This window comes from Melospiza melodia, chromosome 31 (genome assembly GCF_035770615.1).
Source record: "Melospiza melodia melodia isolate bMelMel2 chromosome 31, bMelMel2.pri, whole genome shotgun sequence".
In the NCBI taxonomy this organism is placed as follows: domain Eukaryota; kingdom Metazoa; phylum Chordata; class Aves; order Passeriformes; family Passerellidae; genus Melospiza; species Melospiza melodia.
Genome location: NC_086224.1, coordinates 2,260,639 through 2,286,119, shown reverse-complemented (window position 1 = coordinate 2,286,119; position 25,481 = coordinate 2,260,639). Strand labels below are relative to the sequence as shown.

The window sequence follows — 25,481 nt, the reverse complement described above, 5'->3', positions numbered from 1 at the left end:
TATTTTCCCCATGAAACCAGGGTGATATTCCTGATATTTTCCCAATGGAACCAGGGTGATATTCCTGATTTTCCAGGGTGATATTCCTGATATTTTCCCAATGGAACCAGGGTGATATTCCTGATTTTCCAGGGTGATATTCCTGATTTTCCCCATGGAACCAGGGTGATATTCCTGATTTTCCAGGGTGATATTCCTGATATTTTCCCCATGGAACCAGGGTGATATTCCTGATTTTCCAGGGTGATATTCCTGATTTTCCCCATGGAACCAGGGTGATATTCCTGATATTTTCCCTGTGACACCAGGGTGATATTCCTGATTTTCCCTCTGAATATTCCTGATTTTCCCCATGAAACCAGAGTGATATTCCTGATATTTTCCCCATGAAACCAGGGTGATATTCCTGATTTTCCCTCTGAATATTCCTGATATTTTCCCCATGGAACCAGGGTGATATTCCTGATTTCTGCCTCATGCAGAGCTCAGGTTTCTATTTGGGAATCTCCAGGAATATCCACCCTGACACCTCTGGCAGCTTCATCCCCACACTCAGGTGTCTCCAGGGCAGGTCCAGGTGCAGAAAATCACCAAATCCACCAAAAATCCACAATTCCCACCCAGAATTCCCAGCAGCTGGGTGATATTCCTGATTTTCCCCCTCAAACCAGGTTGATATTCCTGATTTTCCAGGGTGATATTTCTGATATTTTCCCCATGAAACCAGGGTGATATTCCTGACTGAAACCAGGGTGATATTCCTGATATTTTCCCTGTGACACCAGGGTGATATTCCTGATTTTCCCTCTGAATATTCCTGATTTTCCCCATGAAAGCAGGGTGAGATTCCTGATTTTCCAGGGTGATATTCCTGATTTTCCCCATGGAACCAGGGTGATATTCCTGATTTTCCCTCTGAATATTCCTGATATTTTCCCCATGAAACCAGGGTGATATTCCTGATTTTCCCCATGGAACCAGGGTGGTATTCCTGATATTTTCCCTGTGACACCAGGGTGATATTCCTGATTTTCCCTCTGAATATTCCTGATTTTCCCTGTGACACCAGGGTGATATTCCTGATATTTTCCCCATGAAACCAGGGTGATATTCCTGACTGAAACCAGGGTGATATTTCTGATATTTTCCCTGTGACACCAGGGCGATATTCCTGATTTTCCCTCTGAATATTCCTGATATTTTCCCCATGGAACCAGGGTGATATTCCTGATTTCTGCCTCATGCAGAGCTCAGGTTTCTATTTGGGAATCTCCAGGAATATCCACCCTGACACCTCTGGCAGCTTCATCCCCACACTCAGGTGTCTCCAGGGCAGGTCCAGGTGCAGAAAATCACCGAATCCACCAAAAAATCCACAATTCCCACTCAAAATTCCCAGCAGCTGGGTGATATTCCTGATTTTCCCCCTCAAACCAGGTTGATATTCCTGATTTTCCAGGGTGATATTCCTGATTTTCCCCATGGAACCAGGGTGATATTCCTGATTTTCCAGGGTGATATTCCTGATTTTCCAGGGTGATATTTCTGATATTTTCCCCATGAAACCAGGGTGATATTCCTGACTGAAACCAGGGTGATATTCCTGATATTTTCCCTGTGACACCAGGGTGATATTCCTGATTTTCCAGGGTGATATTCCTGATATTTTCCCCATGGAACCAGGGTGATATTCCTGATTTTCCAAGGTGATATTCCTGATTTTCCCCATGAAACCAGGGTGATATTCCTGACTGAAACCAGGGTGATATTCCTGATTTTTTCCCTGTGACACCAGGGTGATATTCCTGATTTTCCCTCTGAATATTCCTGATTTTCCCCATGAAACCAGGGTGATATTCCTGATATTTTCCCCATGAAACCAGGGTGATATTCCTGATATTTTCCCTGTGACACCAGGGTGATATTCCTGATTTTCCCTCTGAATATTCCTGATATTTTCCCCATGGAACCAGGGTGATATTCCTGATTTCTGCCTCATGCAGAGCTCAGGCAGGCTGGTTTCTATTTGGGAATCTCCAGGAATATCCACCCTGACACCTCTGGCAGCTTCATCCCCACACTCAGGTGTCTCCAAGGCAGGTCCAGGTGCAGAAAATCACCGAATCCACCAAAAAAATCCACGATTCCCACCCAAAATTCGCAGCAGGTGGGTGATATTCTTGATTTTCCCCCTCAAACCAGGTTCCCATGGAACCAGGGCGATATTCCTGATATTTTCCCTGTGACACCAGGGTGATATTCCTGATTTTCCCTCTGAATATTCCTGATATTTTCCCCATGGAACCAGGGTGATATTCCTGACTGAAACCAGGGTGATATTCCTGATTTTCCCCTTGGAACCAGGGTGATATTCCTGATTTTCCCTCTGAATATTCCTGATTTTCCCCATGAAACCAAAGTGATATTCCTGATTTTCCAGGGTGATATTCCTGATATTTCCCCCATGAAACCAGGGTGATATTCCTGATGTTTTCCCTGTGACACCAGGGCGATATTCCTGATTTTCCCTCTGAATATTCCTGATATTTTCCCCATGGAACCAGGGTGATATTCCTGATTTCTGCCTCATGCAGAGCTCAGGCAGGCTGGTTTCTATTTGGGAATCTCCAGGAATATCCACCCTGACACCTCTGGCAGCTTCATCCCACACTCAGGTGTCTCCAGGGCAGGTCCAGGTGCAGAAAATCACCGAATCCACCAAAAAAATCCACAATTCCCACCCAAAATTCCCAGCAGCTGGCTGCTCCTGCTGACCCCTGAGCTGTGTTTGTCCCTTCAGATCAGACTCCCCTTGCAGGATGGGAGAAGGAGGCAAATCCATCGAGGAGCGGGAGGAGGAATATCAGCGCGTCAGGGAGAGGATCTTTGCACGAGAGGTGAGCTTGGATTGTCCCCCAAATTCATTAATTATTCACCAAATTCATTATTTTTATTATTATTATTAGTCCAGGACCCTCCTGGAGCTTTGGGCCACAAAGTTCCCCCTTGAATATTCCAAGATGTTGTTGCATTTTTTTTTTTACTGATTTTTCAGAATTTTGGGGGTGTCCCAGTGGATTCCAGCTGCCAGCAAAGGTGGCTTGAGGTTCTGGGCTGGAGGAGCTGCAGCCTCCAGTCTGCTCCTTCCATAAAATTTCAGGAATTTGGGTATTCCTAGGGGGAATTTGGGCATTCCCAGGAGGAAATTGGGCATTCTCAGGAGGAATTTGGGTATTCCTTGGTGGAATTTGATATTCCCAGGAGGAATTTAGGCTTTCCTGGGTGGAATTTGGGCATTTTTGGGAGGAATTTGGGCATTTTTGGGAGGGATTTGGGCGTTTCCATGACGAATTTGGGCCTTCCTTGGTGGAATTTGATATTCCCAGGAGGAAACTGGGCAATCCCATGAGGATTTTAGTCCTTCCCAGAAGGAATTGGGCATTCTCTGAAGGAATTTGGGCATTCCTAGGAAGAATTTGGGCATTTCAAGTAGGAATTTGGGCATTCCTTGGTGGAATTTGGGCATTCCCATGAGGGTTTTGGGCCTTCCTTGGTGGAATTTGATATTCCCAGGAGGAATTTGGGCATTCTCAGGAGGGATTTTGGCCTTCCCAGGAGGGATTTGAGCATTCCCAGGATGAGTTGGGCATTCCCAGAGGAATTTAATACTTCCAAGGAGGAGTTTAGGCCTTCACAGGAGGAATTTGGGCATTCCCAAGAGGAATTTGTGCCTTCCTTGGTGGAATTAGCATTCCCAAGAGGAATTTGTGCCTTCCTTGGTGGAATTTGATATTCCCAGGAGGAATTTAGGCTTTCCTGGGTGGAATTTGGGCATTTTTGGGAGGGAGTTGGGCATTCTTGGGAGGAATTTGGGCGTTTCCATGAGGAATTTGGGCCTTCCTTGGTGGAATTTGATATTCCCAGGAGGAAACTGGGCATTGCCATGAGGATTTTACTCCTTCCCAGAAGGAATTGGGCATTCTCTGAAGGAATTTGGGCATTCCTAGGTGGAATTTGATATTCCCAGGAGGAATTTGGGCATTCCCAGGAGGAGTTTGGGCATTTCCAAGGAAGAATTTAGGCCTTCCTTGGTGGAATTGGGCATTTCCAGGAGGAATTGAATACTTCCAGGGAGGATTTGGGTATTCCCAGAAGGAGTTTAGGCCTTATTAGGTGGAATTTGGGCATTCCCAGGAGGAATTGGGCATTCTCTGAAGGAATCTGGGCATTCCTAGGAAGAATTTGGGCATTTCAAGTAGGAATTTGGGCATTCCTAGGTGGAATTTGATATTCCCAGGAGGAAATTTGGCATTCCCAGGAGGAGTTTGGGCATTTCCAAGGAGAAATTTAGGCCTTACTAGGTGGAATTTGATATTCCCAGGAGGAGCTGGGCATTCCTAGGAGGAACTTGGGCCTTCCCAAGAGGAATTTGGGCATTTTCAGGAAGAATTTGGGTCTTCCTATGTGGAATTTGGGCATTCCCATGAGGGATTTGGGCCTTCCCATGAGGGATTTGGGCCTTCCTTGGTGGAATTTGATATTCCCAGGAGGAATTTGGGCATTCTCAGGAGGGATTTTGGCCTTCCCAGGAGGGATTTGAGCATTCCCAGGATGAGTTGGGCATTCCCAGGAGGAATTTAGGCTTTCCTGGGGGGAATTTGGGCATTCCCAGGAGGAATTTAGGCCTTCACAGGAGGAACTTGGGCCTTTCGAGGAGGAATTTGGGCGTTTCCAGGAGGAATTTGGGCGTTTCCAGGAGGAATTTGGGCATTCCCAGGAGGAATTTGATATTCCCAGGAGGAATTTGGGCATTCCCAGGAGGAGTTTGGGCATTTCCAAGGAGGAATTTGGGCCTTCCTTGGTGGAATTGGGCATTTCCAGGAGGAATTGAATACTTCCAGGGAGGATTTGGGTATTCCCAGAAGGAGTTTAGGCCTTATTAGGTGGAATTTGGGCATTCCCAGGAGGAATTGGGCATTCTCTGAAGGAATCTGGGCATTCCTAGGAAGAATTTTGGCATTTCAAGTAGGAATTTGGGCATTCCTAGGTGGAATTTGATATTCCCATGAGGGATTTTGGCCTTCCCAGGAGGAGTTTGGGCATTTCCAAGAGGAATTTAGGCCTTACTAGGTGGAATTTGATATTCCCAGGAGGAAATTGGGCATTCCTAGGAGGAACTTGGGCCTTCCCAAGAGGAATTTGGGCATTTTCAGGAAGAATTTGGGCCTTCCTATGTGGAATTTGGGCATTCCCATGAGGGATTTGGGCATTCCCATGAGGGATTTGGGCCTTCCCATGAGGGATTTGGGCCTTCCTTGGTGGAATTTGATATTCCCAGGAGGAAACTGGGCAATCCCATGAGGATTTTACTCCTTCCCAGGAGGAATTGGGCATTCTCTGAAGGAATTTGGGCATTCCTAGGTGGAATTTGATATTCCCAGGAGGAATTTGGGCATTCCCAGGAGGAGTTTGGGCATTTCCAAGGAGGAATTTGGGCCTTCCTTGGTGGAATTGGGCATTTCCAGGAGGAATTGAATACTTCCAGGGAGGATTTGGATATTCCCAGAAAGAGTTTAGGCCTTATTAGGTGGAATTTGGGCATTCCCAGGAGGAATTGGGCATTCTCTGAAGGAATCTGGGCATTCCTAGGAAGAATTTGGGCATTTCAAGTAGGAATTTGGGCATTCCTAGGTGGAATTTGATATTCCCAGGAGGAAATTGGGCATACCCAGGAGGAGTTTGGGCATTTCCAAGGAGAAATTTAGGCCTTACTAGGTGGAATTTGATATTCCCAGGAGGAAATTGGGCATTCCTAGGAGGAACTTGGGCCTTCCCAAGAGGAATTTGGGCATTTTCAGGAAGAATTTGGGCCTTCCTATGTGGAATTTGGGCATTCCCATGAGGGATTTGGGCCTTCCCATGAGGGATTTGGGCCTTCCTTGGTGGAATTTGATATTCCCAGGAGGAATTTGGGCATTCCCAGGAGGGATTTGGGCATTCCCAGGATGAGTTGGGCATTCCCAGGAGGAATTTAATACTTCCAAGGTGGAGTTTAGGCCTTCACAGGAGGAATTTGGGCATTCCCAAGAGGAATTTGGGCCTTCCTTGGTGGAATTTGATATTCCCAGGAGGAATTTAGGCTTTCCTGGGTGGAATTTGGGCATTTTTGGGAGGAATTTGGGCATTCTTGGGAGGAATTTGGGCGTTTCCATGAGGAATTTGGGCCTTCCTTGGTGGAATTTGATATTCCCAGGAGGAAACTGGGCATTCCCATGAGGATTTTAGTCCTTCCCAGGAGGAATTGGGCATTCTCTGAAGGAATTTGGGCATTCCTAGGAAGAATTTGGGCATTTCAAGTAGGAATTTGGGCATTCCTAGGTGGAATTTGATATTCCCAGGAGGAATTTAATACTTCCAAGGAGGATTTGGGCATTCCCAGGAGTAATTTAGTCCTCCTCAGGAGCAATTTGGTATTGTCAGAAGAAATTTGGGCATTCCCAGGAGGGATTTGAGCATTTCCAGGAGAAGTTTGGACATTCCCAGGAGGAATTTGATATTCCCAGGAGGAAATTGGGCATTCCCAGGAGGAATTTAATTCTTCCAAGGAGGAATTAGGGCATTCCCAAGAGGAATTTAGTCCTTCCTAGGAGGGATTTGGGCCTTCCTAGGTGGAATTTAATATTCCCAGGTGGAATTTGATATTCCCAGGTGGAATTGAGCATTCCCAGGAGGAGTTTGGGCATTTCCAAGGAGAAATTTGGTATTCACAGAAGAAATTGGGGCCTTCCCAGGAGGAATTTGGGCATTTTCAGGAAGAATTTGGGCCTTCCTATGTGGAATTTGGGCCTTCCCATGAGGGATTTGGGCATTCCTAGGTGGAAATTACCATTGCCAGGAGGAATTTTATATTCCCAGGTGGAATTGAGCATTTCCAGGAGGGATTTGGGCATTCCCAGGAGGGATTTGGGCATTCCTGGGTGGAATTTGGGCTTTCCCAGGAGGAATTTAGGCCTTACTACGTGGAATTTGATATTCCCAGGAGGAGTTTGGGCATTCCCAGGAGGAGTTTGGGCATTCCCAGGAGGAATTTGGCCATTCCCAGAAGGAATTTAGGCCTTACTAGGTGGAATTTGATATTCCCAGGAGGAATTTGGGCACTCCCAGATGAAATTTGACCATTCCTAGAAGGAATTTGTCCTTCCCAGGAGGAGCTGGGAGATCTCAGGGATCAGGAAAGGTTCTGGGTGGAGCTCCCCAGGGATCTGCTGTGCAGGGGGCTCAGCACCACCCTCAGCACCCTCTGCGTGCCATCCCCACCCTCTGGAATTCATTAATTTATTTTTTTCAGGGGTTTTTTTAAGTCTCTTTTTTTCTTTCCTCCCCATCTGCACGTTCCTGCTCCCAGTCTGGCCAGAATGGATTCCTCACAGACAGCAGGTGAGTGCTGCCCTGGCATGGTTTAAATGCCATTTCATGATTTAAAATGCCCCTTTCATGATTTAAAATGCCCTTTTCATGATTTAAAATGCCCTTTTCATGATTTAAAATGCCCTTTCATGATTTAAAATGCCATTTCATGATTTAAAATGCCCCTTTCATGATTTAAAATGCCCTTTTCATGATTTAAAATGCCCCTTTCATGATTTAAAATGCCCTTTTCATGATTTAAAATGCCCCTTTCATGATTTTAAATGCCCTTTCATGATTTAAAATGCCATTTCATGATTTAAAATGCCATTTCATGATTTAAAATGCCCTTTCATGATTTAAAATGCCATTTCATGATTTAAAATGCCCCTTTCATGATTTAAAATGCCCTTTCCATGATTTAAAATGCCCTTTCATGATTTAAAATGCCCTGGCATGATTTAAAATGCCCTTTCATGATTTAAAATGCCATTTCATGATTTAAAATGCCCTTTCATGATTTAAAATGCCATTTCATGATTTAAAATGCCCCTTTCATGATTTAAAATGCCATTTCATGATTTAAAATGCCCTTTCATGATTTTAAATGCCCTTTTCATGATTTAAAATGCCCTTTTCATGATTTAAAATGCCCTTTCATGATTTAAAATGCCCCTTTCATGATTTAAAATGCCCCTTTCATGATTTAAAATGCCCCTTTCATGATTTAAAATGCCCTGGCATGATTTAAAATGCCCTTTTCATGATTTAAAATGCCCTTTCATGATTTAAAATGCCCCTTTCATGATTTAAAATGCCCCTTTCATGATTTAAAATGCCATTTCATGATTTAAAATGCCCCTTTCATGATTTAAAATGCCCCTTTCATGATTTAAAATGTTGATTTTCCCTCACCACACTCCCCACAGAATGCTTTTCTTGTAGCTCTCACAGGCAGAGGCAGATTTGCAGGGACTTCCCTGTGATTTGTTTGTGCCATGGTGAATCCCCCAGTGGAGTTTTCTTTTGATTTTTATTCCTTTTTTGGCTGATTAAAATGAAAAAGGAAGGTGGGAATGGCAGGGAGGAGTTCCAGCAGTTTTCAATCCTCTTTTTCCCCAAAAAGACAGGAAATCCCCATCCCTGCCTTTCTGCCTGCTGGGTTTTGGCAGGATCACAGAATCACAGGATCACAGGATCAATCACAAAATCACAGAATTACAGAATCAATCACAGAATCAAGGAATTACAGAATCACAGAATCAATCACAGGATCACAGAATTAGAGAATCACAGAGAATCACAGAATTAGAGAATCCCAGAATTAGAGAATCACAGAATCAATCACAGAATCACAGAATCAATTACAAAATCACAGAATCACAAAATCAATCACAGAATCACATAATCACAGAATTACAGAATGACAGAATCAATCACAGAATCACAGAATCAATCACAGGATCAATCACAGAATCAATCAGAATCAATCACAGAATCACAGAATCAATCACAGGATCAATCACAAAATCCCAGAATCAATCACAGAATTACAGAATGACAAAATCAATCACAGAATCAATAACAGAATCACAGAATCAATCACAGAATCCCAGAATCAATCAGGGAATTACAGAATCCCAATATCAATCCCAGAATCAATCACAGAATCACAGAATTACAGAATCAATCACAGAATCAATCACAGAATCACAGAATCCAAGAATCAGTCACAGAATTACAGAATCACAGAATTACAGAATCAATCACAGAATTACAGAATCAATCCCAGAATTACAGAATTACAGAATCAATCACAGAATCAATCTCAGAATCAATCCCAGAATCAATCCCAGAATCAATCTCAGAATCAATCACAGAATCCCAGAATCAATCCCAGAAACAATCCAGAATCAATCACAGAATCAATAACAGAATCCCAGAATCAATCCCAGAATCAATCACAGAATCCCAGAATCAATCACAGAATCAATCACAGAATCAATCACAGAATCCCAGAATTACAGAATCAATCACAGCATCAATCCCAGAATCAATCACAGAATTACAGAATCACAGAATCAATCACAGAATTACAGAATCCCAGAATCAATCCCAGAATCAATCCCAGAATCAATCACAGAATTACAGAATCAATCCCAGAATCAATCCCAGAATCAATCCAGAATTACAGAATCAATCACAGAATCAATTACAGAATTACAGAATCAATCACAGAATCAATCACAGAATTACAGAATCCCAGAATCAATCACAGAATTAATCCCAGAATCAATCACAGAATCAATCACAGAACCACAGAATTACAGAATCAGTCCAGAATCAATCCAGAATCAATCACAGAATTACAGAATTACAGAATCAATCACAGAATCAATCCCAGAATCAATCCCAGAATCAATCAGAGAATCAATCACAGAATCCCAGAATCAATCCCAGAATCAATCAGAGAATCAATCACAGAATCCCAGAATCAATCCCAGAATCAATCACAGAATCAATCACAGAATCAATCCCAGAATCAATCCCAGAATCAATCACAGAATCAATCCCAGAATCAATCCCAGAATCAATCACAGAATCAATCACAGAATCAATCACAGAATTACAGAATCAATCACAGAATCAATCACAGAATCAATCACAGAATCACAGAATCAATCACAGAATTACAGAATCAATCACAGAATCACAGAATCAATCACAGAATCAATCACAGAATCAATCCCAGGATCAATCCCAGAATCAATCCCAGAATCAATCCCAGAATCAATCCCAGAATCAATCCCAGAATCAATCACAGAATCAATCACAGAATCCCAGAATCAATCCCAGAATCAATCACACAATCACAGAATCAATCCCAGAATCAATCACACAATCCCAGAATCATGAGGTTGGAAGAGACCTCCAAGATATAAAATATCTATAGAAATAGAAATATTTTATAAAGATAGATGTTATATTTTTACATTATATATAAATATTTGTATTTATTTTTATATATATCCCAAATAATCTTATTCTGTTTACACTAAAGAATAAGTTTTGCACCTTTAAAACTTATTCAAAAAAAATTTAAAACAGAAAAATAAGCACAGGCTGATTTCAAACACTACACTCACTCCTCCACATTCCTACTCCTGAACTTTATTATTATTTTAAAAAATATTTTCTATTTTATAAAAATATAAAATATATAGAGATATTTTTATAAAATATCTATAGATACTTTTATAAAAATATAAAATATCTGTATAAATAGAAATATTTTATAAAGATAGATTTTATATTTTTTATATTATATATAAATATTTGTATTCACACATATATATCCCAAATCATCTTATTTTGTTTAGACTAAATAATAAGTTTTGCACCTTTAAAACTTTTAAAAAAAATTTAAAAAAAGAAAAGCACAGTTTGTTTTCAAACACTACACTCACTCCTCCACATTCCTACTCCTGAACTATATATCTATTTATGAAAATATTTTATATTTTATGAAGATATAAAATATCTTTTTTATATAAAAATATAAAATACCAATATAAATAGAAATATTTCATAATACATCTTATATTTTTACATTATATATAAATATTTGTATTTATTTTTATATATATCCCAAATAATCTTATTCTGTTTACACTAAAGAATAAGTTTTGCACCTTTAAAACTTATTAAAAAAAAAGAAGAAAAAGCACAGTTTGTTTTCAAACACTACACTCACTCCTCCACATTCCTACTCCTGAACTATATTATCTATTTTATGAAAATATTTTATATTTTATGAAGATATAAAATATCTTTTTTATATAAAAATATAAAATACCAATATAAATAGAAATATTTCATAATACATATTATATTTTTACATTATATATAAATATTTGTATTTATTTTTATATATATCCCAAATAATCTTATTCTGTTTACACTAAAGAATAAGTTTTGCACCTTTAAAACTTATTCAAAAAAAATTTAAAACAGAAAAATAAGCACAGGTTGATTTCAAACACTACACTCACTCCTCCACATTCCTACTCCTGAACTTTATTATTTATTTTAAAAAATATTTTATATTTTATAAAAATATAAAATATATAGAGATATTTTTATAAAATATCTATAGATACTTTTATAAAAATATAAAATATCTGTATAAATAGAAATATTTTATAAAGATAGATGTTTTATTTTATATTATATATAAATATTTGTATTCACACATATATATCCCAAATCATCTTATTTTGTTTAGACTAAATAAGAAGTTTTGCACCTTTAAAACTTATTAAAAAAATTTAAAAAAAGAAAAGCACAGTTTGTTTTCAAACACTACACTCGCTCCTCCACATTCCTACTCCTAAACTATATTATCTATTTTATGAAAATATTTTATATTTTATGAAGATATAAAATATCTTTTTTATATAAAAATATAAAATACCAATATAAATAGAAATATTTCATAATACATATTATATTTTTACATTATATATAAATATTTGTATTTATTTTTATATATATCCCAAATAATCTTATTCTGTGTACACTAAAGAATAAGTTTTGCACCTTTAAAACTTATTCAAAAAAAATTTAAAAACAGAAAAATAAGCACAGGCTGATTTCAAACACTACACTCACTCCTCCACATTCCTACTCCTGAACTTTATTATCTATTTTAAAAATATTTTCTATTTTATAAAAATATAAAATATATAGAGATATTTTTATAAAATATCTATAGATTCTTTTATAAAAATATAAAATATCTGTATAAAATATCTGTATAAATAGAAATATTTTATAAAGATAGATGTTATATTTTTATATTATATATAAATATTTGTATTCATATATATATATATCCCAAATCATCTTATTTTGTTTAGACTAAATAAGAAGTTTTGCACCTTTAAAACTTATTAAAAAAATTTAAAAAAAGAAAAGCACAGGTTGATTTCAAACACTACACTCACTCCTCCACATTCCTACTCCTGAACTACAACTAAATTTTTTTTTTAATCTAAATTTTTACACCACATTTTTACACCAATATTTTCTAATTTTTGACACTCCCTGGAGCCCAGTTTGACTCCCAAATAAACACCCAAAAATCACCTAAAACCCATCAAACCAAACCTAAACCACAGCATTTCCAACACCAAAAAAACAGAATAAAAAACCGAAATAAACTAAACTATGACCCCCAAACCAATTTTTTTTTCTAAATTTTTACACTACATTTTTACACCAATTTTTTTCTAATTTTTTACACCAATATTGTCAAATTTTTACACCAATATTGGGTAAATTTTTCCACTCCCTGGAGCCCAGTTTGACTCCCAACTAAACAGCCAAAAATCACCTATAACCCACCAAACCTAATGTAAACCACAGCATTTCCAATACCAAAAAAATGAATAAAAATTAAATAAACTGAACTACAATTAAAAAAAAAAATCTAAATTTTTACACCACATTTTTACACCAATATTTTCTAAATTTTGACACTCTGGTGCCCAGTTTGGCTCCCAACTAAACACCCAAAAAACCACCAACAGCTCTACCACCTGTAACCCACCCAACCAAACCTGAACTTAAACCTGAACATTTCCAACACTGAAAAAATGAATAAAAACCTAAATAAAAACCCCAAAAAACCACCAACATCTCACACCTATAACCCACCAAACCACACCTTAACCACAGCATTTCCAACACCGGAAAAACAAATAAAAAAATCGAAATAACCTAAACTATGACCCCAAAACCAATTTTTTAATCTAAATTTTTACACCACATTTTTACATCAATATTGTGTAAATTTTTCCACTCCCTGGAGCCCAGTTTGGCTCCCAAATAAACACCCAGAAAACACCTATAACCCACCCAACCAAACCTAAACCACAGCATTTCCAACACCAAAAACACTTAATAAAAACCTAAATAAATGAAACATTTTTACACCACACTGTCCTTGTCCTGGAGCCCACTTTGACTGCCAACTAAACACCCAAAAAACCACCAACAGCTCACACCTATAACCCACCCAACCAAACCTAAACTGCATTTCCAACACCAAAAAATAAATAATAAAAACCTAAATAAACTAAACTACAACCCAAAAAAATTTTTCTAAATTTTTACACCACACTGGGTGGCAGTAGCTCTACCACCTATAACCCACCAAACCAAACTGAAACCACAGCATTTCCAGCACCAAAAGAAACGAATAAAAAACCAAAATAAACCAAACTACGACCCCAAAACCAATTTTTTTTTCTAAATTTTTACACCACATTTTTACACCAATACTGTGTAAATTTTTCCACTCTCTGGAGCCGAGTTTAACCCTTTGCTCTGTGCAGGGGCGCCCGGGAGGGGCTGGGCAGGAGCCCCGGCAGCCGCCAGAGCAGCACCGAGAGCGAGATCAAATCCCTGGAGCCCAGTTTGGCTCCCAAATAAACACCCAAAAAACAACAATAACCCACCAAACCAAACCTAAACCACAGCATTTCCAACACCAAATAAAACTAGTAAAAAACTAAATAAAAAAACTAAATAAACTGAACATACACCACACTGTTCCTGCCCTGGAGCCCACTTTGACTCCCAACTAAACACCCAAAAAACCACCAACAGCTCACACCTATAACCCACCAAACCAAACCTAAACTGCATTTCCAACACCGAAAAAAACAAATAAAAACCTAAATAAAAACCCCAAAAAACCACCAACATCTCACACCTATAACCCACCCAACCAAACCTGAACTTAAACCTGAACATTTCCAACACTGAAAAAATTAATAAAAACCTAAATAAAAACCCCAAAAAACCACCAACATCTCACACCTATAACCCACCCAACCAAACCTGAACCCCACAGCATTTCCAACACCAAAAAAACCGAATAAAAAACCGAAATAAACTAAACTACGACCCCAAAACCAATTTTTTAATCTAAATTTTTACACCACATTTTTACATCAATATTGTGTAAATTTTTCCACTCCCTGGAGCCCAGTTTGGCTCCCAAATAAACACCCAGAAAACACCTATAACCCACCAAACCAAACCTAAACCACAGCATTTCCAACACCAAAAAAAACCCTAATAAAACCTAAATAAACCAAACTACAACCCCCCAAAATTTTTTTTTTTCTAAATTTTTACACCAATATTCTCTAAATTTTTACACCAATATTGTCAAATTTTTACACCAATACAGTGTAAATTTTTCCACTCTCTGGAGCAGAATTTCACCCTTTGCTCTGTGCAGGGGCGCCCGGGAGGGGCTGGGCAGGAGCCCCGGCAGCCGCCAGAGCAGCACCGAGAGCGAGATCAAATCCCTGGAGCCCAGTTTGGCTCCCAAATAAACACCCAAAAAACACCTATAACCCACCCAACCAAACCTAAACCACAGCATTTCCAACACCAAATAAAACTAGTAAAAAACTAAATAAAAAAACTAAATAAACTGAACATACACCACACTGTTCCTGCCCTGGAGCCCAATTTGACTCCCAACTAAACACCCAAAAAACCACCAACAGCTCACACCTATAACCCACCAAACCAAACCTAAACTGCATTTCCAACACCGAAAAAAACAAATAAAAACCTAAATAAAAACCCCAAAAAACCACCAACATCTCACACCTATAACCCACCCAACCAAACCTGAACCCCACAGCATTTCCAACACCAAAAAAACCGAATAAAAATCCGAAATAAACCAAACTATGACCCCCAAAAAATTTTTTTTTTCTAAATTTTTACATCACATTTTTACACCAATACTGTGTAAATTTTTCCACTCTCTGGAGCAGAATTTCACCCTTTGCTCTGTGCAGGGGCGCCCGGGAGGGGCTGGGCAGGAGCCCCGGCAGCCGCCAGAGCAGCACCGAGAGCGAGATCAAATCCCTGGAGCCGCGGCCCTGGAGCAGCACGGACTCGGACGGCTCCATGCGCAGCCTGAGGCCGCCCGTCACCAAGGCCAGCAGCTTCAGTGGCATCTCCATCCTCACCCGGGGGGACAGCGTGGGCAGCAGCAAGGGCAGCGCCGGCAGCCGCAGCTCGCGGGCAGGTACGGCGGGAACTGGGGCAGAGGGATGGGGAATGGGGGTGTTGGGCTGGGAAAGGGGACATGGGGTGGGATCTTCATGGAGATCTTCGTGGAGAGCTTCATCTGCCAGAGGGCACCTGGGGTGGGGAATGGAGATGTTGGACTGGAAAAGGGCACCTGGGGTGGAGATCTTCATGGAGAGCTTCATGGAGATCTTCATCTGCCAGAGGGCACCTGGGGTGGGGAATGGAGATCTTGAACTGACCAAGGGGACCTGGGGTGGGGAATGGAGATGTTGAACTGAAAAAGGGCACCTGGGGTGGGAAATGGAGATGTTGAACTGGAAAAGGGTGCCTGGGGTGGAGATCTTCATGGAGAGCTTCATGGAGAGCTTCACCTGCCAGAGGGTACCTGGGCTGGGGAATGGAGATCTTGAACTGACCAAGGGGACCTGGGGTGGGGAACGGAGATGTTGGACTGGGAAAGGGAACCTGGGGTGGGGATCTTCATGGAGATCTTCATGGAGAGCTTCACCTGCCAGAGGGCACCTGGGGTGGGGAATGGAGATTTTGGACTGACCAAGGGGACCTGGGGTGGGGAATGGGGGTGTTGGACTGGAAAAGGGGACCTGGGGTGGAGATCTTCATGGAGAGCTTCATGGAGATCTTCATCTGCCAGAGGGTACCTGGGCTGGGGAATGGAGATCTTGAACTGACCAAGGGCACCTGGGGTGGGGAATGGAGATGTTGGACTGGAAAAGGGGACCTGGGGTGGGATCTTCATGGAGATCTTCGTGGAGAGCTTCATCTGCCAGAGGGCACCTGGGGTGGGGAATGGAGATGTTGAACTGACCAAGGGGAACTGGGGTGGGGAATGGAGATGTTGGACTGGGAAAGGGCACCTGGGGTGGAGATCTTCATGGAGATCTTCATGGAGAGATCTTCATGGAGAGAGCTTCACCTGCCAGAGGGCACCTGGGGTGGGGAATGGAGATTTTGGACTGGGAAAGGGCGCCTGGCTTGGAGATCTTCATGGAGAGCTTCACCTGCCAGAGGGCACCTGGGCTGGGGAATGGAGATGTTGAACTGACCAAGGGGACCTGGGGTGGGGAACGGAGATGTTGGACTGGGAAAGGGAACCTGGGGTGGGGATCTTCATGGAGATCTTCATGGAGAGCTTCATCTGCCAGAGGGCACCTGGGGTGGGAAATTGAGATGTTGAACTGCCAGAGGGCACCTGGGGTGGGGAACGGAGATGTTGGACTGGAAAAGGGCACCTGGGGTGGAGATCTTCATGGAGATCTTCATCTGCCAGAGGGCACCTGGGGTGGGGAATGGAGATCTTGAACTGACCAAGGGCACCTGGGGTGGGAAATGGAGATGTTGAACTGGAAAAGGGCGCCTGGGGTGGAGATCTTCATGGAGAGCTTCATGGAGAGCTTCATGGAGAGCTTCACCTGCCAGAGGGTACCTGGGCTGGGGAATGGAGATGTTGAACTGACCAAGGGGACCTGGGGTGGGGAACGGAGATGTTTGACTGGGAAAGGGAACCTGGGGTGGGGATCTTCATGGAGATCTTCATGGAGAGAGCTTCACCTGCCAGAGGGCACCTGGGGTGGGGAACGGGGATGTTGGACTGAAAAAGGGCACCTGGGGTGGGGATCTTCATGGAGATCTTCATGGAGAGCTTCATCTGCCAGAGGGCACCTGGGGTGGGGAATGGAGATCTTGAACTGACCAAGGGGACCTGGGGTGGGGAATGGAGATGTTGGACTGGAAAAGGGCGCCTGGGGTGGAGATCTTCATGGAGATCTTTGTGGAGAGATCTTCATGGAGATCTTCATGGAGAGAGCTTCACCTGCCAGAGGGCACCTGGGGTGGGGAACGGGGATGTTGAACTGAAAAAGGGCACCTGGGGTGGGAAATGGAGATCTTCATCTGCCAGAGGGCACCTGGGCTGGGGAATGGGGGTGTTGGACTGGGAAAGGGAACCTGGGTGGGGATCTTCATGGAGATCTTCATGGAGATCTTCGTGGAGATCTTCACCTGCCAGAGGGCACCTGGGCTGGGGAATGGAGATCTTGACCTGAGAAAGGGTACCTAGGATGGGGAATGGAGATCTTCATCTGCCAGAGAGACTTGATTTTGGGTTGGGAAACTGGAGTTCTTTCTCTCCTAAAGGACACCTGGCGGACTGATTTTGGGCTGGGGAACATGGAGATCTTGACCTGAAAAAGGGCACCTGGGGTGGAGATCTTCATGGAGATCTTCATGGAGATCTTCATGGAGATCTTCATCTGTCAGAGAGCACCTGGGGGGAAGAGGGCTGCAAAGGGGCACCTGGGGTGGGAAATGGAGATCTTGACCTGCCAAAGGACACCTGACTGTCTCCATGGTCTGCAGTCCGTCACCAGGACTGACAGATTTTGGGTTGGAGAAATGGAGCTCTTTACCTGCCAGAGGACACCTGGCAGACTGAATTTGGGTTGGGGAAGTGGAGCAGTCTACCTGCCGAAGGACACCTGATTGTCTCCAGGGTCTCCAGTCTGTCACCAAGACTGACAGGTTTAGGGTTTTGGAACTGGAGCACTTGACCTGCCAAAGGACACCTGGGGTGGGAAATGGAGATCTTGACCTGAAAAGGGGCACCAGGGGTTGAGATCTTCATGGAGATCTTCATCTGCCAAAGGGCACCTGGAGGGGGGAATGGAGATCTTGGACTGACAAAGTGTACCTAGGATGGGGAATGGAGATCTTCATCTGAAAAGATGAGATCTTCATCTTCATCATTCCCACCTGGGGTGGGAAATGGAGATCTTGACCTGAAAAGGGGCACCAGGGGTTGAGATCTTCATGGAGATCTTCATCTGCCAAAGGGCACCTGGAGGGGGGGAATGGAGATCTTGACCTGCCAAAGGACACCTGACTGTCTCCATGGTCTCCAGTCTGTCGTCAGGACTGACAGGTTTAGGGTTTCAGAACTGGAGCTCTTGACCTGCCAGAGGACACCTGGCAGACTGAATTTGGGTTGGGGAAATGGAGCACTTTACCTGACAACGGGCCACTGGGGTGGGGATGGAGATCTTGAACTGAAAAGGGGCACCTGGGGTTGAGATCTTCATGGAGATCTTCATCTACCAAAGGGCACCTGGGGTGGGGAATGGAGATCTTGAACTGAAAAAGGGCACCTGGGGTGGGGATGGAGATCTTGGACTGACAAAGTGTACCTAGGATGGGGAATGGAGATCTTCATCTTCATCATTCCCACCTGGGGTGGGAAATGGAGATCTTCATCTGCCAAAGGGCACCTGGGGTGGGGGAACGGAGATGTTGAACTGAAAAAGGGCAGCTGGGAAGGAGAACGGAGATGTTCATCTGCCAGAGGGCACCTGGGGTGGGAAATTGAGATGTTGAACTGACAGAGGGCAGATGGGGTGGGGATGGAGATCTTGACCTGACAAAGTGTACCTAGGATGGGGAATGGAGATCTTGACCTGCCAAAGGACACCCGGGGTGGGGAATGGAGATCTTGAGCTGACAGAGGGCACCTGGGAGATGGATTTTGGGTTGGGGAACTGGAGCTCTTTTCCTGCCAAAGGGCACCTGGGGTTTGGGGAGGCACATCCAGGACACCTCTCTGTGCCTCTGGTTCTGTTCCAGGTGTGGTGCTGGGTGGCCCTGAAACCTTTCTATAATATGGTATTAGTGGAATATAATATAGAATTAGTCCAATATAATACAGTTTAATAAAGCAATTGTTCAGCACTCTGAATCAGAACAGAGTCAGATGCATCCTTTCCATTCCCTCCCCTTTTCTGCTGGCTCCCAGCCCTCTGTGCTCTCTGTGTTCTAGGTTTGGTGCTGGGTGCCTCTGAAGCCATGATAATATAATATAATATAATATAATATAATATAATATAATATAATATAATATAATATAATATAATATAATATAATATAATATAATATAATGTAATGTAATGTAATGTAATGTAATGTAATGTAATGTAATGTAATGTAATGTAATGTAATGTAATATTATAATATAATATAGCAGTTGTTCATCATTCTGAATTAATGGAATCAAATGAATGCCATAGGTACATTTCCTGCTGGCTCCATCCCCCTGTGCTCTCTGTTCCAGGTTTGGTGCTGGGTGCCCCTGAAGCCATGATAATATAATATAATATAATATAATATAATATAATATAATATAATATAATATAATATAATATAATATAATATAATATAATATAATATAATATAATATAATATAATATAATATAATATAATATAATATAATATAATATAATATAATATAATATAATATAATATAATATAGCAATTGTTCAGCATTCTGAATCAATGGAGTCAAATGAATGCTATAGATGCATTTCCTGCTGGCTCCCATCCCTCTGTGCCTCTGTTTGTGCTCCAGGTTTGGTGCCTCTGAAGCCTTAATATTATATGGTATTAGTGTAATATAATATAGTATTAATCCAATATAATATAGTTTAATAAAGCAATTGTTCAGCATTCTGAATCAGTGGAGTCAGATACACCCTATGGGTGCCCTCCCCTTTCCTGCTGGCTCCCAGCCCTCTGTGCTCTCTCTCTGTTGCAGGTTTGGTGCTGGGTGCCCCTGCAGCCTTTATATAATATCACATTAGTGTAATATAATACAGTTTAATAAAGCAATTGTTCAGCATTCTGAATTAATGGAATCAAATGAATGGCATAGGTGCATTTCCTGCTGGCTCCCATCCCTCTGTGCTCTCTGTTCCAGGTTTGGTGCTGGGTGCCTCTGAAGCCAATATAATATAATATAATATAATATAATATAATATAATATAATATAATATAATATAATATAATATAATATAATATAATATAATATAATATAATATAATATAATATAATATAATATAATATAATATAATATAATATAATATAATATAATATAATATAATATAATATAATATAATATAATATAATATAATATAATATAATATAATATAATATAATATAACAATTGTTCAGCATTCTGAATTAATGGAGTCAAATGAATGCCACAGGTGCATTTCCTGCTGGCTCCATCCCCCGGTGCTCTCTGTTCCAGGTTTGCTGCTGGGTGCCCCTGAAGCCTTTCTATAACACTAGTCCAATATAATACAGTTTAATAAAGCAGCTGTTCAGCATTCTGAATCAGAGCAGAGTCGGATGCCTCCTGTGGGTGCATTTCCTGCTGGCTCCATCCCCCCGTGCTCTCTGTGTTGCAGGTTTGGTGCTGGGTGCCCCCGAGGGCTGCAGCCCCTCGCCCTCATCCCAGGCCAGCCGTGCCCTCCTGCCCTGCTCGGCCCCGCAGCCCCCCGGGCTCCCCCCAGCCCAGCAGCAGCAGCAGCAGCAGCAGCCGCCCATCAGCAGCCCCATCATGTCCCAGGTGAGTCCCACGGGGCACAAAATGCCTTTCATAACTTTACTACAATATACCTGCTTGTTTTATATTTCTTCCTTTATCGGTTTGCCTGACGCGATCCAGAAATTCTCAGGAAATGCCTTTAATTCAGGCCGGAGAGATTTAGATCATGACTCAAAGTTTGCCTAATTTTTGAATTAATTTCAGCCAAAAAAACCCTGAAAAAACAATTTAAAAATTACAGAAAATGAAAGTAATTCAGCTTTTTTTGCTGGCATGAAGCGTTGCTATGTGCAAAAACCCCCAGTCGCTTGTGTTGAAATTTTAGAAGTTTAATAGTTATAAAAATAGTTATAAAAATAGTAATAAGAATTTGGACAATCAGAGTTAGGACAATAAAAGCAAAGAATTACACAAGTCCAGATGATTCCTGGGCACTAACAAAGGATTAACCCTTTAAAGCAACAGCCTGTTGCATATTCGTAAATCTCATACATGATGCAAACATTCTTTTCAAACAAATTAAATCTTCTGCCTCATTTCTGCCCCCTCCTCCCATCTTGTAAATCAATTTCTTTGGCTCCTAGAAATCTGCTTCTTGGGGGAAGCAGAGCCAGAGGAATCCCTTGTCTTTCATAACTTTACTACAATATATCTGCTTCTTTTATATTTCTTCCTTTATTGGTTTGCTTAACGTGATCCAGAAATTCTCAGGAAACGCCTTTAATTCAAGCAGGAGAGATTTAGATTTCAGTTTGTATCTTCTGCTGTCTCATCCAAGGGTTTAGGGCCTGGAAAAAAACTGATTTTAGGTTGTTTGAGTGTTTTGAAGGGTCTGGAAATGCACCATTCCCATGTCCATCCAAAGGTGAAATCAAAGCATCAAACCCCATCCATCCAGCACTGACCATTGGTGCCCAAAGCTCAGGGTGGAGATTTTAGGGGTTTTACTGTCCCATCCAAGGGTTTAGAGCCTGGAAAAACTGATTTTAGGCTGTTTGGCTGTTTTGAAGGGTCTGGAAATGCACCATGCCCATGTCCCTGTCCCTTTTATGTCACCAGAGGTCACATTAAAGGATCAACTTCCCCCCCATCCAGCGCTGACCATTGGTGCCCAAAACATGGGGTGGGGATTTTAGGGTTTTACTGTCTCATGCAAGGGTTTAGGTCTTAGAAAAACTGATTTCAGGCGGTTTGAGTGTTTTGAAGGGTCTGAAATGCACCATGCCCATGTCCCTTCTGTGTCACCAATCAATTCCCCCCATCCAGCAGTGACCATTGGTGCCCAAAGCACAGGGTGGGGGTTCCACTGAAGGCTTTTAGTGCCATGAAGGGCTCCAGGTGACAAAGCAGGGCTCCCCGTGGAAGGTGAGTGTGCAGGGATGGCCAAGGAGCACCGTGGGGAGCAGCAGAGACCCCTGAGATGGCTGGGCTGTGCCTGATGGGATGGATGGATGGTGGATGCTGGCCTGGAATGGTTCCTGTGCTCCCCAACCCCTGCAAAGCCCCTCTGTGTTTGCAGTTGGCTCACTTGACTTGACTAACCTTGTTGTTCCTTCTTTCTCTCCTTCCTTCCTTCCTTCCTTCCTTCCTTCCTTCCTTCCTTCCTTCCTTCCTTCCTTCCTTCCTTCCTTCCTTCCTTCCTTCCTTCCTTCCTTCCTTCCTTCCTTCCTTCCTTCCTTCCTTCCTTCCTTCCTTCCTTCCTTCCTTCCTTCCTTCCTTCCTTCCTTCCTTCCTTCCTTCCTTCCTTCCTTCCTTCCTTCCTTCCTTCCTTCCTTCCTTCCTTCCTTCCTTCCTTCCTTCCTTCCTTCCTTCCTTCCTTCCTTCCTTCCTTCCTTCCTTCCTTCCTTCCTTCCTTCCTTCCTTCCTTCCTTCCTTCCTTCCTTCCTTCCTTCCTTCCTTCCTTCCTTCCTTCCTTCCTTCCTTCCTTCCTTCCTTCCTTCCTTCCTTCCTTCCTTCCTTCCTTCCTTCCTTCCTTCCTTCCTTCCTTCCTTCCTTTCCTCCCTTCCTTCCTTTCCTCCCTTCCTTCCTTCCTTCCTTCCTTCCTTTCCTCCCTTCCTTCCTTCCCTCCCTTCCTCCCTTTTCCCTCCTTCTTTTCCTCCCTTTTCCTCTGTCCTTTTCCTTCCTTTTCCTCCATTTTCCTTCCCCTTTTCCCCTAATTTTCTTCCCCCTTTTCCTCCCCCTCTTTCCTCCCTTTTCCTTCCCCCTTTTCCCTCATTTTCCCTCCTTTTCCTTCCTTCTCCTCCTCCCCGTTCTTCCCTTTTCCTTTCTCCTTTTCCTCCCTCTTCCTCCCTTCTTTTCTTCCATTTTCCTCTGTGTTTTTCCTTCCTTTTCCTCCCATTTCCTTCTTCCTTTTCTTCTCTTTTCCATCCCCCTTTTCCCTCATTTTCCTGCCTTTTCCTTCCTTCCTTTTCCTCCCTTTCCCTTCCTTTCCCTCCCCTCTTTTCCCTCATGTTCCTCCTACCTTTTCCTCCCTTTCCCTTCATTTTCCTCCTCCCCTTTCCTTCTTCCTTTTCCTCCCTTTTCCACCCTCCTTTTCCATCATTTTCCTCCTATCTTTCCTCCCTTTTCCTTCCTCATTTTCCCTCCTTCTTTTCCTTCTCCTTTTTCCTCCTACCTTTTCCTTAATTCTCCTTCTTCCTTTTCCTTCTCCCTTTCTTTCCTTCCTCCCTTTTCCTCCATTTTCCTCCTCCCCTTTCCTCCTTTTTCCTCTGTCCTTTTCCTTCCTTTTCCTCCCATTTCCTTCTTCCTTTTCCTTCCTTTTCCTCCTCCCCATTCCGCCTGTTTCCTTTCTCCTTTTCCTCCCATTTCCTTCTTCTTTTCCTTCCTCATTTTCCTCCCTACTTTTCCTCCCTTTTCCTTCCTTTTCCCTCCTTCTTTTCCTCCCTTTTCCTCTGTCCTTTTCCTTCCTTTTCCTCCATTTTCCTTCCCCTTTTCCCCTAATTTTCTTCCCCCTTTTCCTCCCTTTTCCTTCCTTTTCCTCCCCCTCTTTCCTCCCTTTGCCTTCCCCCTTTTCCCTCATTTTCCTCCCTTTCCCTCCCTTCTCCTCCTCCCCATTCTTCCCTTTTCCTTTCTCCTTTTCCTCCCTCTTCCTCCCTTCTTTTCTTCCATTTTCCTCTGTGTTTTTCCTTCCTTTTCCTCCCATTTCCTTCTTCCTTTTCCTTCCTTTTCCTCCTCCCCATTCCTCCTGTTTCCTTTCTCCTTTTCCTCCCTTTCCCTTCCTTTTCCTCCCTTTTTCTTCCTCATTTTCCTCCCTACTTTTCCTCCCTTTTCCTTCCTTTTCCCTCCTTCTTTTCCTCCCTTTTCCTCTGTCCTTTTCCTTCCTTTTCCTCCATTTTCCTTCCCCTTTTCCCCTAATTTTCTTCCCCTTTTCCTCCCTTTTCCTTCCTTTTCCTCCCCCTCTTTCCTCCCTTTTCCTTCCCCCTTTTCCCTCGTTTTCCTCCCTTTTCCTTCCTTCTCCTCCTCCCCGTTCTTCCCTTTTCCTTTCTCCTTTTCCTCCCTCTTCCTCCCTTCTTTTCTTCCATTTTCCTCTGTGTTTTTCCTTCCTTTTCCTCCCATTTCCTTCTTCCTTTTCTTCTCTTTTCCATGCCCCTTTTCCCTCATTTTCCTGCCTTTTCCTTCCTTCCTTTTCCTCCCTTTCCCTCCATTTTCCTCCTCCCCTTTCCTTCTTCCTTTTCCTCCCTTTTCCACCCTCCTTTTCCATCATTTTTCTCCCTACCTTTCCTCCCTTTTCCTTCCTCATTTTCCCTCCTTCTTTTCCTCCCCTTTCCTTCTCCTTTTTCCTCCTCCCTTTTCCTTAATTCTCCTTCTTCCTTTTCCTTCTCCCTTTCTTTCCTTCCTCCCTTTTCCTCCTTTTTCCTCTGTCCTTTCCCTCCCTTTTCCTCCCATTTCCTTCCTCATTTTCCTCCCTACTTTTCCTCCCTTTTCCTTCCTTTTCCCTCCTTCTTTTCGTCCTTTTTCCTCTGTCCTTTTCCTCCATTTTCCTTCCCCTTTTCCCCTAATTTTCTTCCCCCTTTTCCTCCCTTTTCCTTCCTTTTCATCCCCCTTTCCTCCCTTTTCCTTCCCCCTTTTCCCTCGTTTTCCTCCCTTTTCCTTCCTTCTCCTCCTCCTCCCCATTCTTCCCTTTTCCTTTCTCCTTTTCCTCCCTTTTCCTCCATTTTCCTTCTTTTTCCTCCTTTTTCCTCTGTCCTTTTCCTTCCTTTTCCTCCCATTTCCTTCTTCCTTTTCCTTCCTTTTCCTCCTCCCCATTCCTCCTGTTTCCTTTCTCCTTTTCCTCCCTTTCCCTTCCTTTTCCTCCCTTTTCCTTCCTCATTTTCCTCCTCCCTTTTCCTCCCTTTTCCTTCCTTTTCCCTCCTTCTTTTCCTCCCTTTTCCTCTGTCCTTTTCCTTCCTTTTCCTCCATTTTCCTTCCCCTTTTCCCCTAATTTTCTTCCCCCTTTTCCTCCCCCTCTTTCCTCCCTTTTCCTTCCCCCTTTTCCCTCGTTTTCCTCCCTTTTCCTTCCTTCTCCTCCTCCCCGTTCTTCCCTTTTCCTTTCTCCTTTTCCTTCCCCTTTTCCCTCATT

General features: G+C 42.5%; 1 protein-coding gene across 1 annotated transcript in view; it reads left to right on the top strand.

Annotated features, from left to right (window-relative positions):
- LOC134431242 (R3H domain-containing protein 2-like) overlaps window positions 1-25,481 on the top strand; it is an 84,526-nt gene that overhangs the window by 38,673 nt on the left and 20,372 nt on the right. The window contains 5 exon segments of the mRNA XM_063179226.1: window positions 2,801-2,830; window positions 2,832-2,897; window positions 7,406-7,437; window positions 15,294-15,526; window positions 20,784-20,944. Coding sequence (XP_063035296.1) covers window positions 2,801-2,830; window positions 2,832-2,897; window positions 7,406-7,437; window positions 15,294-15,526; window positions 20,784-20,944 — 522 coding nt within the window.